The 19,396-nt window shown below is 42.6% G+C and overlaps 1 protein-coding gene across 2 annotated transcripts in view; it reads left to right on the forward strand.

Annotated features, from left to right (window-relative positions):
- Positions 1–19,396, forward strand: part of CDK15 (cyclin dependent kinase 15) — a 115,001-nt gene that overhangs the window by 78,047 nt on the left and 17,558 nt on the right. For both annotated transcript variants that reach the window (XM_055290229.2, XM_055290230.2), the window contains exon 12: positions 13,753–13,801. In XM_055290229.2, coding sequence (XP_055146204.1) covers positions 13,753–13,801 — 49 coding nt within the window. The remainder of the gene's footprint in view (positions 1–13,752; positions 13,802–19,396) is intronic.

Consider the following 19,396-nt stretch of genomic DNA (forward strand, 5'->3'; position numbering starts at 1 on the left):
CCCCACTCCCCATTTTAAGCAAGCTGGCTGAGAACTCTGTGTCCTCCACTTCAAAGGGCCAGTTGTCTTATTTTGATGTGGGCAGATTGAAAAGTAGGCTTTGAAAAGTAGGCGCTTTTTTTGTTTAATCTTTTCTCTTGGGATAGCTTTCAGAGCAATATATCCAAGTGTCAGTGAGGGGGTTCTGACGAGCACAGATTCCCAGACTCTCAGCAGGATCATTCTCTAACAGAAATATAAAAGTGAAATATTAAAAACCCTGGAACGTGAACTCCATCAGCAGAGTACCCAGTGTCTTGCCTGCTTTCACCAAGGGAAAAAAAATAAATCTTGAAAAAAGAGGGAGGAGAAAAAAAGTGTTTTGAGTAAGAGGTTTACAGGTTTAGTAGAGCATAGTAACATCCCCTCAAAGAAGTGGGTGTTGCTCTGTGACCCCCCAAAACGCTCCTCCTTTGACTCAGCCGCCAGAACACTCACCCTCCTCAGGCAGCACACCCCCTTTTCACATGCTAACTGAGGCGCCCGTGATTGGCTGAACAATAAACTGGTCACACTTGCTAAAGGGCTGCCGTCTTTCACACAATTAGCCAAGACACATTAATCAAGCTGGCGGGACGGGGCTGCGTGGGCCTCCTGCAGTGGGGGAGGGGAGATAGTTTGGTGAGCCTTAATAATACTCCACAGGAAGCAATAAAGAACCGCAAGCTAGAGAGGATTCTGCTATCAGAAAGTTGGAAGAGTTTAAAGCCCCAATGGATGCCATAGCTAGAATGGACAGGAGTTGTGGCGCTGAAGATCCCAGAAACTTAGAGCAAATTGAATGTTGGTCTTGGCTAAAATCTGCTAGTAGAAGACAGTACTGTGCATTCAAATGGTGAACCTCTAGATACATTTTTACAAAGTTCCTTTAGCCTTCTTAGCTCTCCCTACCACTCCCACGACAATGCACTCAGGAGCCACTCCCCTTTGGAGACTCAAGCACTGGGCAGTGGCTATGACAAACCCTACAGTGTAGGTTTCACCATCAGAACCAATAGAAATGAAGAATATACAAGAAGCAGAGAATACCATTCTGGATGAGATTTCCATTCCTTTCCATTTTATTCAAAGTAGTCATAAGCACCCCCAAACTTTGAATTCAGCCAGTACAATTTGAGGGAGCCCAGCTGGGAGCCCAATCGAGGGTTCTCTCAATTTAGAACCAGTTAAGTAGCTGAAAAGGTGTTGATCCTAAACTAAGCATCTGAAGGGTATTAAAAATAGTTAATTTTGAGAGAGAAAAAGTTAACATTTGTATTTTTAATAATATTTTCTGATTTTTCTTTTTCAAATTCCCTTTAAATAGATGTTCCAATGGCAATACAGAGCTGATAAGATCGTACCTTAGAAATCAGTTTGCTACAGAATCATGTAGGGCTTTTAAGAGAATCAACTAAATATTTAGACATTTCTCAACTAAAGTAAACGGAGGCCTTACTCCTCTGGAGGTTGTCCAGTCACCATCTCATTAGATGCAAAGATCCTGCGATAAAGAGAAACTTTTTTTCCTGCCTACATGATTGCAGCCCAGTTGTGGTTTTTAATGTGTCATTGATTGTTTCATCCAACTCCTTTTGCTCCACTGAAAGGGTCTGTCATAGCTCTGTTTGCTTCCTTAAACACGGTTTTTGAAAGCGCTCACGCTGTGTGAGCTCAAATCCTAGCATTAATGTACTGCTGGGTTCATTTCACCACACTCAAAAGCGCTGAGTTTAAATCCCTCTCAATTCCATTTGAGGCACCAGAAGACTTTATCCTTCTCCACTAATGGTTCCAAGTTTACATCTAGATACTGGGGGTCAAGGACAGGAGAGGATTTAGAAATAACAGTGCATGACATTAGTCAATGCATTTGCCAAATTGGCAATTAGTTCCTGATGTGCGTGCAAAGCATTTTATTCCTGTCTCTTTGATGCTTGTTCCCATAGAGAAGGGAATAGAGTCCACAGAGGCCTTCAAACTTTTAAAGAAATATCTGCTGAAAATCATGCCTGATTTGTGACATGAGCTCAGCCGCAGGGAAGCATCCGGGATTATCCTGGTTTTTTTAGTCCCAGGAAAGAACACTGCACGTGGGAAGTTTTTCCACTAAAAGGACGTAATGAAAATCAAAAGTCAGGAAAGCGGTACTAAAAGCCCTGCAGGGACCAGAATCAGATGTACCATAAGCAACAGGCCAAGGGACGCCCACTTGTTTTTCAGTACGCTTGCTTTATCAACTTCTGACCACCAGGTGGAAGCAAGAAACAGCATGGATGGCATACTGACATCGGACAGCATTGTACTGCAGCAATGCAGCCTTGTTCTAGGAATGTCTTATTTTGACCTTAAATCCAGTGTGAGAGCTTCACTGCATCTGAAACCACTATGAGACAGAAGATGATTAAAATGATCCTTGTCCCCACTGGGATGATAAAGAGCTATTCTGCTTTGGGCTCAAAAGAGTTCTGAGCAAGTCTCTGTGTTTGCTGTGGGCACAAGCTAAGGTCTGCATCTGGGTCAGCATCAGCTTGGTTGCATGAGCTATTAGCCAAGGGAGTTATTCAGTGGGTTGAACTAAGGGGAAAGATATTGATAAAAGAGGCTTTAACTGCAGGCATCAATTCATATGGAACTGTAAGTCCAAGCTCCCCCTTTTACTGTCTGGGGTAACTTGAGGAAGTTACTTATTTCCTAGTTCCCTAATCTACAAAATGAGAGAAATCCTATCATTGTAAAAGTGTTTCCTATGTGCCAGACACAGAACATACACAATTGCTAATCCTATTACTGCCTGCCAGGATCGATGCTGGGTGGAGTAGCCCGATTCTACAGATGAGGAAACAGAGGCTTTCTCCTAGGCTCACACAGAGGCGTATACTTATTGGAAATGGGTGAAATCTGCATCCAAACCTTGTTCTCCTTTCATTAATCATGTTGTATCCCTCTGTCTCATTTTGCAGGATGAGTCTGAAAAATAAATGATATTGAATTGCATCTGCTATAGTGTCTAACTTTTAGTAGGTGCTCAATAAAAGTTCCCATTCGGTTTTTTTTTGTTTTGTTTTGTTTCGTTGTTTTTCTTTTGTTTTTTTTTTTTTTTTTTTTTTGAGATGAAGTCTCACTTGTCACCCAGGCTGGAGTGCAGTGGCATGATCTCAGCTCACCGCAACCTCCGCCTCCTGGATTAAAGCGGTTCTCCTGCTTCAGCCTCCCGAGTAGGTGGGAATACAGGTGCACGCCACTGAACCCAGCTAATTTTTGTATTTTTAGTAGAGACAGGGTTTCACCATGTTGGCCAGGCTGGTCTCAAACTCCTGGCCTCAAGTGATCTACCTGCCTCAGCCTCCCAAAGTGCTGGGATTACAGGTGTGAGCCACTGCCTCCATTCGGTTTTTTTACACAGTGTGGAAGTTCAGCTGCTCAGGGACTTGCCATGGTTCAGACCTAGTGACAGGTGTGTGAGAACTGATGCTATCTCTGCTCCCTTAGAAATCTTGGCTTCCTTCTACAGGTCAGAAATACCTCCAGGCACCAGAACTGACTTTTGTTTTTACTTGCATGGCCTAAACCTTGCCTGAATCCGCACATCCTAAGAGCTGACTCTCAGTTTTCAAACGCCTACCTAAGTCAGTTGTGCGCCTGTTAAGGCTGTTCTTATTTGGTGGTGGGTCCATTCTGCTCTCCGCACCTGGACTGCAGTGATATGTCTGCCCACCCTATGCCCACAGGGCCTTTCCCTGGGAGAATCCTTGTCATCTACATGCTACATAATGGGCATCCAGTAAGGGCTACTAAATCACAGACAACATTAATGTTACCATTGTTAATTTCACCCAAACATGGTATAGTGGAAAGAGTGCTGAAGTTTTCTACAGAGCACAGCTGACCACTTCTAGTGCTTCTGGTATTTTACACAAGCCCCCTACCTGGCACATAATAAGTAGTCAGTAGATATTTGTGAAATGAAATCAATGACTAAGAGTTAGAAAACCTGAGTTCTAGTTCCAATTGCACCCTCTTGGATTCTAAATAATTCTTATTGTCTGCTTTGCAAAGAAGAACATATAAGTTATTATTCACCTTATTAATGGTAATAATAATTACGATTTATTGAGGACTAATTATGAGCTAGACACTTTACATATTTTACTTTACTTTGATTCACAGCAGCCCTATCAGATAGAGACAATGTTGTAATCCCTACTTTATTGATGAGAGAGCTGAGGCTTTGAGAGAGGTATGTGAGTTGCCTAGGGTCACCTAACCAGGAAGGGGGTGACCTAGAATATCCACACCTATTGGACTCCAAGGGGGTCATAGCCGTATTCCACTTTACCTTAATTATCAAAGGGCAGATATAATGATTTGGTAATTAAAACAGTGCCCTAGACTGGGGACTGGCCATAAACTTTTGCAGGTTCATTTCCAAATGATTATGTCTTTCCACCCAGACCTGATTTTAGAATCTGTGAGCCTGGCGACATATTTCAGGAGTGTAATCTGAGTGGAGTTCCTACCCTGGGACTCCAGCAGCCTCCCTCGCTGCAGCTAATGAAGCCACTGGCGTTCACTGAATCTATGAACCTCGATTGGGCTCATTACTGTCTCACTTCTGGAGCGCTGCCAAAAGCTCCTGGGGAGTTACTATTAACATCTTTATTAACCCGTCCCCCAAATCAGTCAGTGAAATTAATTTAGATACACAGCCACTTTGATCTTCATTAATGGTTGCTTCTAGTTTCTACATTTATTTTTAGTTTTCTCATCTTTAATTTATTTGGTGTCAATTATTAGTTTTTATTGAGGGAGGAGTAGATGATCTTAAAGTAATTAAGATTAGGAAAAATTGCAAGTGAGTGAAAGCAGGTAAAAAGTATTTTTTCTAAAGTAAAGCCCCAAGAATATATACAATTTTAATTTATTAATTAAAAAATAATGAATAAATTTTCTTAATGTTAAGAAATAAAGTTCCTTCCAAGTTGAAGAATAAAAGAGGCCTCAAGGTGCCAAATAACATGTAAATGGCTCAAACCAGAGCCTCCTTCTCCATGTTTATGGCCAGTGCTTTGCACCATCAAGCTCTGTAAAACACAGAGCTGGGGCTGGGTGTGGTGGCTCACTCCTGTAATCCCAGCACTTTGGGAGGCCGAGGCGGGCGGATCACTTGAGGTCAGGAGTTCAAGATCAGCCTGGCCAACATGGCGAAACCCCATCTCTACTAAAAATACAAAAATTAGCCAGGTGTGGTGGCAGGCACCTGTAATCCCAGCTACTCAGGAGATTGAGGCAGGAGAATCACTTGAACCCAGGAGGCAGAGTGAGATCTTGCAGTGAGCCAAGATCATTCCACTGCACTCTAGCCTGGGCAACAGAGTGAGACTCCATCTCAGAAACAAAACAAAACAAAACAAAACACACATAAACAGAGCAGGTACACAAGTGGGCTCACCTGAGTTACTTTAACGTTTTAAAAGTAAGGTTTAATATATTTAGTTCATTTTTATTTTTCATCCAACCGTCTACTTCTTATTTATTCAGCAAATATGTATTGAATGCTAGGTACTAGGGACTGAGAGAGTAAAAAATAAATATGACACTGGTACCTGCCTTCCAGGAATATAGTCTAGAGGGGAAAATAAATAAATAATACAATGTGGGAAGTATACTACAGCAGCATTGCCTGGGGATCTTTAAGAAACTAGGGAAATTTTGGACTTGGCTATGATATGACAAGAAAGAACAGAAAATAAAAGAAAAGAAGGAACTAGGGAAACGGCCCTCTTAATTTGGGGAATTTAGGGATAGTTTTATTTATTTATTTTTTGAGATGAAGTCTCACTCTGTCACCCAGGCTGGCGTACAGTGGCGCAATCTTGGCTCACTGCAACCTCCACCTCCAGGGTTCACGTGATTCTTGTGCCTCAGCTTCCCAAGTAGCTGGGATAACAGGCGTGCAGCCCCATGCCCAGCTAATTTTTGTATTTTTAGTAGAGACGGGGGTTTCACCAGGTTGGTCAGGCTGGTCTCGAACTCCTGGCCTCAAGTGATCCACCCACCTCAGCCTTCCAAAGTGCTGGGATTACAGGCATAAGCCACCACGCCTGCGCTAGGGATGGTTTTTAAAGAAAGAGACGTGGGCTTGGCCTCCCAAAGTGCCAGGATTACAGGCATGAGCCACTGTGCCTGTATTTTATTCAAAGGAAGCAAAAGGGGGAAGGAACAGATTTATAGAGAACGTAATGAGTATAAGGTTTTAACATTTTGAGATTAAGATATCTGTGGAACCACAAAATGGAGATATCTAAAAAGCAAGTAGAAATATAAACTGTGAGTACAAAAGTCCAGCCTAGAAATACAGGAGAAGTCACGTGCTTAAATCGGTATTTAAAGCCTCAGGTGTGAATTTAGTTGCCCAAAGGAGAGTGTGTAGGGAAAGAAGAAAGGACAATGAGGGAACCCTGTGGGGCCAGTACTGCAGGACTAGGTAGAGGGAAGGAAGTCTTTAGAAGCTGAGAAGAAACAGCCAGAGGAGCTAAAGGAGACCAGTAGGTAATCCTAGCAATACCATGGAAATCATATGGCCAGCACTCACTGGAGGAGGGCTGGGTTCCATGCCTGTGTATGCGCAATGCTGAGCTCAATGGCTGCATGTGGTGGTCCTTCAATATTTGTGGAGACTACAAGGAGTGGTCAATGTCAAATGATGCATCATTAAATACAACACTCACTTAGAAGCACGATCAAGCCATAGGTCAAAAATCATTTGTTGGGGTAGACAGAGTTCAGTCATGGCCCTGCCTCTGAGAGAGGGGAGAGTCCTGACTATGCCCATTCCCTTCACCTTCTCCATCCACCAGGAGCAAGGCCTGGTCTCTCCTTCCTTTACAGAGACCTCAGGAATAGGCTTTAGCAGATGGGATATTTTCTCAGAATCCACAGAAAGTTTTGATTCACAATTAGAAAAGTGATACACTACAAATATGAGTTGGAGGAACAAGGTTGAACAATGCCAAGAAGCACCCTCAGTGAGGACACTGGCTTTTAGAGCATCCCGATGATGCTCAAAGGGGACTGTAAAGCTTGGGAAGGGCCAGGTGCAGTGGCTCACGCCTTTAATCTCAGCATTTTGGGAGGCCGAGGCGGGTGGATCACCTGAGGCCAGGAGTTCAAGACCAGCCTGGCCAACATGATGAAACCCCGTCTCTACTAAAAATACAAAAATTAGCCAAGCGTGGTGGTGTGTGCCTATAGTCCCAGCTACTTGGGAGGCTGAGGCAAGAGAATCTCTTGAACCCAGGAGGCAGAGGTTGCAGTGAGCCGAGATCGTGCCACTGCACTCCAGCCTGGGCGACAGAGCAAGATTCCATTTCAAAAAAAAAAGCTTGGGAAGCCTTGAGCCAAATGCTAGAGAAACTTCCAAGCCAGCTACCTGAGGAAGAGTGAAGCAAACGGTTGTGAGGGCATGAGTGAGTGTGTGTGTGTGTGTGTGTGTGTGTGTATGTTTGGGGTGAGGGTGAAGGGCAGGTAGGAGAAAAAGAGTTACAGATTTTGGCAGTGCAGTTTTCAAGTTACTGCTTAAGATAGTGAAATAAGGCTAACAACATTATCAACTATTTAAATATACGGTATCTCAAGAATGCATTGTATTCAGGAAATTCCAGAGGTGTAGTTCAGTAGACAGCGCTATAAGATAACCTTAGGGTGATTGTGGCAAGACTATAGTAACTAGAAAATGTTTTACCTTGAGCTAAGACTCAAAATGGTGCAGTGATGTTTTACCAATCAATCAACAAATCTCTGTTGACTAGGGTTACCAGACTTGAAATCCGTTGTGAAATGAGCTTTATTAAATATTTATGAAAAAATGGACTATTTTTACTATGGTAGCAACAGTTCTGCCCTCATTTTGATTTCACTCCACTTAGTTTGGAAATTTAAATGCTCTGCTTTATTACTTTCCTTTTGCAACTTTGCTTTTCCTGCCTCGAATTCCAATTGAACTCAAATGAGAACACTTTTTAGAGAGAACTGCAGAGGGATGAGAAGGAGAAAAATCGGGTCTAATGATTTACTCTTGTCTTTGGAAGGAGAAGGGAAACAAGCTACCTCCAGGCCTATTATTTTTAGAGGCTATTGAAGCCGGAGAAACCAGACTCCTCTTGAAATGGTGCTGTGTGAAATGCCTATCTGTTTGTGGATCATTCTCTCACTGATCGCTCACAGCTTACCTACTGGGAAAAATCAATGGGAGAGAGGCAGGTCATTCAGCCTCAGGTTATCTGCCTGAGTGGGAGGGCAGGCCACAAATAAGCGACAGGCTTTGCTTCTGCTTAATAGCAGCTCCCTGACTGACCCGGACACAACCATTCCTGTCTCAGCTAATGTAGCTACAAAATAGAGGTGGGAGGGGCGTCAGCACAATCCTTCTACCCCAAACATGGACTCAAGTACAAAATGTTGTTACTCCTGGGGTCCTGGGGCAACTATTACAGGACATCCTTTTCTGGCAGAATTTATGAGAACTGAATTTTCCCTTGTCATGCTTCCTCTCTCACATCCCTGAACAAACATATTAAGTATGTGTCAGACCCTATGTTCTGCAATGTTTATATACATTGATTAATTAAATTCTTACAACAACCTCATTTGAGTTGTTACAGATGAGGAAATGAGCCTCAGAGAAGTGTTTGTTGAGTTGCTGGTGAGTGATAGACCCTGCCCTCTTTGCTAGACCAAAGGTCCTCTGCCTTAGCTCCTCACTGGAAAATTCTGGAGACCACTGAAGACATAATAACAGGCCAGGCATGGTGGCTCATGCCTATAATCCTAACACTTTGGGAGGCTGGGGCTGGAGGATTGCTGGATACCAGAGTTTGAGACCATCCTGGGCAACATAGGGAGACCCCATCTCTACAAAAAATTTTAAAAATTAGCCAGAAGTGGTGGTATGCACTTACGATCCCAGCTACTCAGGAGGCTGAGGCAGGAGAATGGCTTGAGACTGGAAGGTCAAGGATGCAGTGAGCCATGATCATGCTCATGCCATTGCACTCCAGCCTGGGCAACAGAATGAGAACCTCTTTCAAAAACCAAAAGAAACTCATAATAACAGTACAATAAGTAACCAATGTCTGGACCCTTCCCAGGCTAGTTGAATCAAACCTCAGGGCCTCCTTTCTCGTAAAGGTTTCCAGGCGATGCCAGTGTGCAACTCCCTTTGAGAACCTACCTCTCCAAAATGAGAGGTCAGAACCAAAAGAAGAAAAGGAATGAGATTAACACTTACTGAGCCCCTGCTACAGGCTGCGTGCTTAATCGTTTGTAATTCTCCCGGCAACTGGAAAATGATTCCCATTTTACAGATTTGGAAACTTCTCAATTATTTAACCAGAGAGGCTAAGCAATTTCCCTAAAGTCTCAAAGCTTGTAAGTGGCAAAAAGGAGACTTGAGCCTGGGGTTGTGTTCATGTTACCATACTACCAAGCTAAGAAACACACCACTGACCCACACTGAGGACTCAGAAGAAATCAAGTCAGACTTAGAGGAACTGGGGCTTGGAGCAAGTTAGAATTTTAGTAGAAGACATTTAGAGAAGGTTTCCAAGGAGAACTAACAATAAGGCAGAAACACCTGAGTGGGAGAGAGAGGGATGTTATGTCAGAAAGGGAGAGAAGCAGGAAAAAAAGAGACAAAGAGTGAGAAAATATTTATATTACATTTACTATCCTAGTTTCACAACCCTATGCAGTAGAAACTATTACTATCCCTCTTCTGCAGGTGGAAAAACTGAGGCCCAGTGAGGTTAACCAATATCTTCAGGTCACACAGCTGGTAAGAGGCATAGTGTGGGTTCACTCGGGTCCTGGGTCCAAGTGCCTGGCCACGCATTGTTTATACTGCCCATAACTTTTCAAAGGAAGGGAAAGAGGAAGGAAAAGCACATAGGATTTATTTTGTTTAATGGTCCAGAGCAGGCATTTTGCACTCATTATTTCATTGTTTCACTTCAGGATCCTTGCAAGGTGAATACCACCTTCAATTTGCATTGAGAAAACTGAGGGTTGCCCCTACAGAATGGGAGAAAATTTTTGCCATCTACCCATCTGACAAAGGGTTAATATCCAGAATCTACAAATAACTTAAATAAATTTACAAAAAAAAAAAACCATCAAAAAGTAGGCAGAGGATATGAACAGACATTTCTCAAAAGAAGACATTTATGCAGCCAACAGACACATGAAAAAATATTCGTCATCACTGGTCATCAGAGAAATGCAAATCAAAACCACAATGAGATACCATCTCACACCAGTTAGAATGGTGATCATTAAAAAGTCAGGAAACAACAAATGCTGGAGAGGATGTGGAGAAATAGGAATGTTTTTACACTGTTGGTGGGAGTGTAAACTAGTTCAACCATTGTGGAAGACAGTGTGGCGATTCCTCAAGGATCTAGAACTAGAAATACCATTTGACCCAGCAATCCCATTACTGGGCATATACCCAAAGGATTATAAATCATGCTACTATAAAGACACATGCACATGTATGTTTATTGTGACACTATTCACAATAGCAAAGACTTGGAACCAACCCAAATGTCCATCAATGATAGACTGAATTAAGAAAATGTGGCACATATACACCATGGAATACTATGCAGCCGTAAAAAAGGATGACTTCATGTCCTTTGCAGGGACATGGATGCAGCCGGAAACCATCATTCTGAGCAAACTATCGCAAGGACAGAAAACCAAGCACTGCATGTTCTCACTCATAGGTGGGAACTGAACAATGAGAACACTTGAACACAGGGCAGGGAACATCACACACTGGGGCCTATCGTGGGGTGGGGGCAGGGGGAGGGATACCATTAGGAGAAATGCCTAATGTAAATGATGAGTTAATGGGTGCAGCAAACCAACATGGCGCATGTATACCTATGTAACAAACCTGCATGTTGTGCACATGTACCCTAGAACTTTAAGTACAATAATAAAAAAAATTAAATTAAAAAAATCAGAAAATAAAGAAAGAAAACTGAGGGTTGCCATGGATGGTCAAAGTATCTTACATGAGGTCTCAGCAAAACTGAAGCAGCAGAATCCATATTGAAACCCTAAGTCAGCTAACCCCCAACCCACGTGCCACAAGAACCCCACTCAAGTTAGAAAGAGTATTAAAATATTGAAGGCCAAAAACACAGCACATAGACCTCTCAGAAGGGAAAAATAGAAAATGGGGAAGGATGGAAATGGATTTCATTTTGTTGATTGAAATTGGGAGATGACTGAATGAGGAAATATTTTGATTTTGCTTGGCCAGGGAAGAGCTGTAAATAGGCAGCAGAAAGTGGTTTGAAGAGAAATATACTAAGCAAATGCCAGATATTCTTATCTTTACTGGTTATTTTGAATTTAGGCAAAATCATACTGAACAGAGAGTAAATAACCTGTATAGACAAGTGCTTCCCTTAGTGCCCACCTGTGACTATAAAATGCCAGCAGAGAGGTCCACATTTGATTGCATCTGACCTTGAAAACTCAGCTGAAGTCACTTTCTTTGATCAGTCCTTTCACTCTACAACTCTTAGCACTATAAATTCAAATTTTCATTGAACTTCCTTTTGAAATTACAAAATAATATCGTATATGCTTTATTTCAAAAATGTTTGAGAAAATGGGCAAAGGAAAAAGGGTAAGCCCCTGTAACCACCACCACTATCTAGTGAGTAGTCTTCCAGATCTATGTGCGTACAAACATGAACACATGAGTATTATCAAATTAATTTTTGCCCAACCATGATTAAATTCTTTGTTGTGATGAACAGCCTTGGTTTATTCTATTTATATAGGAACTGGAGGAAGAGATTTTTAAAACCAAAATAATGGTTGGGAACATTGGCTGATGCCTGTAATCCGAGCACTTTGGGAGGCTAAGGTGGGAGGAACACTTGAGGCCAGGAGTTCGAGACCAGCCTGGACAAAAAAAAAAGTGAGACTCCCATCTCTAGATAAATTAAAAAAAAAAAAAAAAAAAAAAAAAACAGATGTGGTGGTGCATGCCTGTCATCCTAGCTACTCCAGAGGCTGAGGTGGGCGGATCACTTGAGGCCAGGAGTTCCAGGCTGCAATGAGCCATGATCATGCCAGTGTACTCACCAGCCTGGGTGAGATCCTGTCTCTAAACAAACTAACAAACAAAATAATTACATTTCAGGCCTAAGAAAAATATAAGGCAGAAATACCATTTTGAATGAGAGTTGAAATATTATTTTCTCAATTTGGAGTGGACAATAAAGGAAATTTGATGAAGAACATCCATCAGCTTGCCTCCCCCACAGCTCCTCTTACAGCCCTTACATAGAAGAAGCATTCAGTTAGTATTTCTTGAGTGAATGAGAAATCTTTCCCTTTTAGGATGGTTTTTGTTTGGGTTAAATGGTATCAATACTAAGAATCATAGAAACACATACACCCAAATATAAATGTTATAGAGTGCTCCAATTTTTATTATCACCTATTTTGGAATATTCAAGCCAGGATTCACTTCCATTTTTACCACAAGTAACATATAGAACTAGCTCCCCTTACTTTTTTATTTTTTATTTTTATTTTTATTTTTTTGAGACAGGGTCTTGCTCTGTCTCCCAGGCTGGAGTGCAGTGGCACAATCACGGCTCACTGCAGCCTCAACCTCCCAGGCTCAGGTGATCCTCCCAGTTCACCCTTTCAAGTAGCTGGGACTATAAACACATGCCACCAGGCTCAGTTGTTGTTGTAGAGACAGGTCTCACTATGTTGTCCAAGTTGGTTTTGAACTCCTGGTCTCAACTAATCATCCAGCCTGGGCCTCCCAAAGTGCTGGGATTATAGGCAAGAGCCACTGCGCCTGGCTTCCCTGACTTTTTTTTTTTTTTTTTTTAACCACTTTTGAGTCTTTAAGACTGCCTCATTATTCATCACATTTCACGCGCGTATACTTGTTCTCCCAAATGAACTGTAAGCTCTGCAGAAGTAGTGGGGTTTCTTTTGATCTGTTTTGTATTCTTCCCAGCACTTGGTACATGCTCTGCACACAGTGTACGTTAAACAAATGTTTGTTGACTTTATTGAATATGTTGACAGTATTAGTTTGCTAGAGTTGCTGTAACAAAGTCACAAACTGGGTGGCTTAAGCAACAGAAATTTATTGTCTTACAGTTCTGGAGACTGGGAAGTCTGAAATTGAGGTGTTGGCAGGGTTGGTTCCGTGGGAGGGATGTGAGGGAGAATTTGTTCCAATTCCCTCTCCTTGTCTTGTTGATGGTCATTTTCTCCTTGAATCTCTTCACCTCACCTTCTCTGACGCACGTCTATTTCTGGGTCCACATTTTGCCTTTTTAGGAGGATGCAGTCAAATTGCATTAGGGCCCACCCTAATGCTTTCATCTTAACTAATTACATCTGCAATGACCCTATTTCCATATAAGATCATATTCTAAAATAGTTGGGGTTAGGACTTCAACATGTGAATTTTGGGAGCACATAATTCAACCCATAATAGTGACCTTTCACCAAATCATAAAAATTCAGCAGGAGATGAGGCTTTAAAAATCACATTAGCCTACCTGGTACTTGAATCATTTTTTTATACCAAGCCAAGAAGAGCATTTAGAATTTTAACAGTATATTTGGCAACAGGGTTTTCGGGTTGATTTTATTTTTTAACGCCCTCTGTATGCTTCCCAGAATGGTTCCCGCTGCCTACGCCTCGAAGCCTTCACGTTGTCTGGAACAGGTGAGTACTACCTCAGGAAGGGATCTTTAAGGGATCTTTAAGCAGGATTGGAGAGACATTTGCCTGGATCTCAGTCCACTGAACAGCAGCCCCCGAGCACTTCCATGTGGGGGCTCTAAGCTGTAGGAAGATGCCTCTGGAAGCGCCAGACCCCTGAGAGTCTGTTAGTTTTTCTCTATGAACCATTTTACTTTCAGTGCGTTTGGTCATTAAAATTGTTTTGTGTCCCTCAGCCATGCCCCAGGCCCTGAGAACGAGGGAGTGTGTTGGTCTGCAAGAAAACCTAGTGGGTTTATTATTCTCTGACACAGAGAAACCAAATAACATCATTGAGTGGCTATTGGAGGGGGGGCAACTTGATTCATGGGGGTCATGGTTTCCCAGGCCCTCTCTACGCAGTCTCGGCTCAGACCAGGGCAGACTTTTATTACCAGCTTTCAACAAATCCCTAGTTTCTTTTGCAAAGTAAAACAGATAATAGAGACATTCCGGGAATAGTTAGCTAACTAAGCTGTGCCAGGCAACCTCCGGGCTAAGAAGAACTCAGTGTTTTCGGACAATGACCAATTACAATAACCAGTATTATTTGATCTGCGAGTAATTAGCTGAGGCTCTGTTCTTTTTGCTTCAGTGAGGAGGCAAAAAGGGCAGTGAGGAAAACATCAGAGACAGGGGAAACGAGCTCAAATGTCAAAGAAAAACACACTCTTGCAGGTGGGGAGAAGTGGAAGAGTTTCACTGGCCAAGATCCTGACTGAACACTCAAACATTGTTCTTCCCTGAAAATATGGTAGAATTTAACTTAACCAAAAGTTGTTTGAATTCTTCACTCTTACTGTTCATTTCCTTTAAAAGGCCTCCACGTAGAATAAATATCAGGGTACAAAGAGTAAAATAGGTTAAGAACATAGAACTATGGACTACCAGAGATATTTCACTGGGAGGGACAGGTCTCTCCAGGACATCTGCACCCTCCACTCTTATTTTCAAAAGCACTGTATAACCTGAAACCTTTTGGAGACAGGTTCTAGGGAACTACTGTTTATCACTTCATTCAAGACGTGCAGTATAGTCAGTCTCCTTCCCCTTTACCTAGAGATATGTGGATTTTAGCACTGCCCTGTGGCTTTCTTTCATGTCCCTATCAGCTTCCAAAGTAAATGGCAACTCTCAACTTAAGAACCATCTTAATACTCCATGCTGCTGCTGCAGCTGCCCCTGTCCCATGGCAGAAGATAGTTCAGCCTCCTGCTATCACCCCACCAGCCTTTCTTTCAAGGGCTGAGCAAGGCTTGAATTCTCTGAATATCTCTCTGGCTTTTCTGACAATACAGCACCCGTGGCCTCTGCGTCTCCCCTTATCCCTTAGCAATATGTATTCACCTTTTCTCAGACTTCTGGCTTCTCTGCTCAGATCTTTAACACAGGAAGTAATGTCTAGGCTGGGCCTGGTGGCTCACACCTGTAATCCCAGCATTTTGGGAGGACGAGGTGGGCAGATCACCTGAGGTCAGGAGTTCAAGACCAGCCTGGCCAACATGGCAAAACCCCATCTCTACTAAAAATACAAACAATTAGCCGAGCGTGGTGGCATGTTCCTGTAGTTCCAGCTACTCTGGAGGCTGAGGCATGAGAATTGCTTGAACCTGGAAGGCGGAGTTGCAGTGAGCTGAGATCGTGCCACTGCATTCCAGCCTGGGAGACAGAGTGAGACTCTGTCTCAAAAAAAAAAAGTGGAGGGGGAAGTAATGTTTAGAGGTGTGTAGAGGTATGTTGTCTAATACAGTAGCCACTAGCCACATATGGCTATTTAACTTTTAATTTACTTAAATTAAGTTTAAAATTCCGTTCTGTTGCATTAGCTACATTCCAAGGACTCAGTAGCCACACTGGAGTAGTGACTATGATATTGGACAGAGCAAAAATAGAATATCTCCATCATCATGGAAAATTCCATTGGCAGCGTTAGCCTAGATTATCACATGGGAAAATTCTTGGCTCTGGGAAGGGCTCTGTGAAAGGGTTAACATTAGATGGGATATATACTATGTACCTAGCAGGGTGCTACATATAGTATTACATTTAATCCTTACAAATATCATTCCCAGGTCAAAGAGGAGGAAACTGAGGCTGAGAGAACTTAAGTAACTTGGCCAAGGTAGTCCAACTAAGTAAGTGGTAGAACCAGGATTTGTCTGGTACCCAGGTCTCTGTGGATTTGGCTGTTGAATCAGGTTGCAGATGTGGCGAGTAACAAGCAGCCGAAGTGTCACTGGCTTTTCTACACAATCCCTTCAGAGGTGCGGTGGAACCATTCACAGGCCTGTAGATGAATCCCTGGAGCTTGCTTGATTTTTGATGGTATCTCCTTAATGTGGGCCTAGTAGGTATGCACTCACTTTTTAGATTGATTGGCAAATTGTAGGACAGCTTCTGCAATGTTTCCTTCTAGTATTGGATGTATTTCTTACTGTGGGCATCTACTACGTCCCGAACTGAGAACATTTAAAAAATGCCTACTCTATCCCTGCCCTGTTCCTCTTCCTGTAGGTCTAGGGGGAAAACCGAAGAATCCAGTTGAGCTGATACTGACCAGCCTGTCCTGCACCTCGGAGGTCAGTGGCAGTGCTGTGGGTGGGAGACTTTTATACTCAGAGCCAGGCTGTGCTAGGAAATCAAAACTGCTGTCCCAGACCGCTGAGAACAACCAGATTTTAAAAGTATGGAGTGATGGGTTAGTAGACGGTGTTTTACACAGTCACAAAACTCAATTTTCATTTTTTCTTATTGTTTGTGTTTCTATTCTGGACTTTTAAGATTACATGTAGCTGTCCTGGCCCTCAGCACATCTTTTAGGATTGATACACAATTTTAATTATTTTTATGACTTTTATAAGCAATGGGGCCTGTGGCAATTCAGGTGGGTTGGAATGAATTTATTATCCTTGCCCACAGGGCTGAGCACGCTCTTGGGCTACTGGCAGAAATGGAAGTTTGTGTAGCTCTTCTAGCTGATAGTATGAATCTACAGCTCTTCTAGCTGATAGTATGAATCAAATACTTTAACATGTTGTATATATCCTTCAACTGAGGAACATCAGTTCTAAGAATTTATCCTAAGGAAATATTACACAAACCCACAAAGATTTCTCTTTGACAATATTTGTTACAGTGTGATTTTAATAGTACTACCTCCATCCCAACAATAAAGGAAACAACTCAGATAGGAGTCTAGCTCTGTAAATTATGGTATGCCTACATCATCGAACCATAACAGCCAGTAAAATAATGTCCTAGAAAGTGATTCAAAGTTATGGGAAGATGATCAACGTAGTTCAATGGAAAAAGTAAGTTATAAGAGCATGTATAGTATGATCCCATTTTTTTGTAAAACAAAAACTATACCTGTCTAAAAGCAAAGGACTGAAGAAAACAAAGACCTCAAGCAATGGTGATTATCTTTGAGTATCAGAGGATTATCTCAGAGTGATGGGCTAGTCATAATTTTCCTTCTCTGCATTTTCTAAGCGCTCCACAATAAGTATGAATTATTTTGGCATTGGAACACTTCTTACCCCTTGAAATGTTACTAGAAGGACTGATTTATCACAGGATTCTTTATCTTTAATAGCAGATTCTCATTAATTGGATGGGGTGTTTTCCTACCTCTGCAAGATACTCCTGTCATGTTTGGTAGTTAACATCACAAACCCAAGAGTATGAATTCACATTTACCTTATATGGAAAGGTGCTGGTAGGCAAATTAACATTTGTGATGTTCATTTTTTTATGCCAATGTTTATTTTTAAAGTAGGGGTTGTAACCAGTGGATAATTGTTCCAGCGGGAGTTAGAGGTGGTGGCCATGTGTACAACTATGACAGTAAAGGCAATTGGTAGCAAGCAAGGCCATAGGTGACAGGAAAAAGCATAATGATACAAACACGGAAGATGTCAGTAAATCAACATTTGTGCCCAAAAAGCAACATTTGTTTTCCCGGGACTCTTTCCTCAGCCTCTCAAAAACAGCTCAATGTGCAATAGCAAGGCGGCGATTACTGGGGCGCTTGCCAAAGGCCCAGATCCTAATGGTCTTACTACCAGTGCTGCCAGTGAAGGTTTGTGTTCATGTGGGGTGGAGTTGGCTTGTATAGGGGAGACCGACACACACTTGGCTCCTAGAAGGAAGAGCCTTCACCTGTCCACTTTGCCCTGGTGACCACCTCTACCGGTGAAGGAGAAGGAGAAGCAAAGTGCAGCAGTCATAGTTCAGAGGCTGTGAGACTGGAACAAGTCCAGAAACTACCAGAAGCCCTGAAACAACCCTGTGGGGAGGGTGAGGGTAGGTTCTGTTGGTTGAAATGGAAAATCCTAAAAAAGAGGTCCTTGCACTGATTAGTACCTACTCTTCTTTTATTCATTCACCTGGTTTAAAAAAAAGACGAAAACAAAAACCTGTTCTTATGTTAGTTTTTTGAGGCAGGGTCTAGTTCTGTCACCCAGGCTAGAGTGCAGTGGCATGATCATGGCTCACTGCAGCCTCGACCTCCTGGGCTCAGGTGATTCTCCCGCCTCAGCCCCCTGAGTAGCTGGGACTACTACTACCCGGCTAATTTTTGGATTTTTTTGGTAGAGATGGTTTTCACCATGTTGCCCAGGCTGGTCTCGAACTCCTGGGCTCAAGTGATCCTCCCACCTCAGTCTCCGAAAGTGTTGGGATAACAGACATGAGGCACAGCACTGGCCATATAACCTGTTCTTATAAGAAAATAGGTGCCCCTAATACCCCTGTAAACTCCATTAGCCTTTCTTGGCTTCCCCAGACACTCTACATAAACACAGTCTAAGTAAAAACAATACGTCTGCCATGCTAAAACAAGTTTAAAACAGGTCTCCCAGCCTTCCCTGTCCAATTAGACTGCAGCCCCTCAGGCCCCACTACAGGGCAGTTCAGGAGCCATCTGTTGTGGGTTAATGTTGGGGGAGTATGCGAGAGAACAAATCGCTGATTGGGGTGGGACTGTGGAGGTGGAGGTTGATAGATGCATTGTTCCCCACCACCTACCTGCCCCCCCCATGTCCAGAAGTTCATATTTAACCAGAAAGCATGAAGCCTGCAGAAAGTGGATTCAGGGCCCAATTTTGGCACAAACTTCACCTTACCACCCAATAGTGTGGGTGGACCAGCTTAATTTGTTCATGAGATTTCCCCCTGAGTCTCCTTCCAGATGGATCCTAGGCTGTAGTGATTTGTACTAACATTCTTCTTCCAAACCTCCATTTCACGGGCCCTAAAAAACCTCTGCCTGGACAGGATACCCTGGATGAGGAATATATCTGCCAGTCCTTCTCCAGGCCACAGCAAATGAGTAGACTTCTACCCGATTCCTTTTTCTCCTAACTGGACTGGAAATTTGCAAGGATTTGGAAATTTGCAAATTTCTTCTCTGTCTTGCCTATGAAGCAATTGCTCCTGAGTTTGAAGGTAGTTATCTGTTTGCAGAAACAGTTTCATGTCTTGGGAATCAAATAGCTCAAATTTTTTAATGCAAATCTTATGCAAAAATTAGGTAAATTACAATTCTGGGCCAAGACT

Source organism: Symphalangus syndactylus, chromosome 8 (genome assembly GCF_028878055.3).
Source record: "Symphalangus syndactylus isolate Jambi chromosome 8, NHGRI_mSymSyn1-v2.1_pri, whole genome shotgun sequence".
Taxonomy (NCBI): domain Eukaryota; kingdom Metazoa; phylum Chordata; class Mammalia; order Primates; family Hylobatidae; genus Symphalangus; species Symphalangus syndactylus.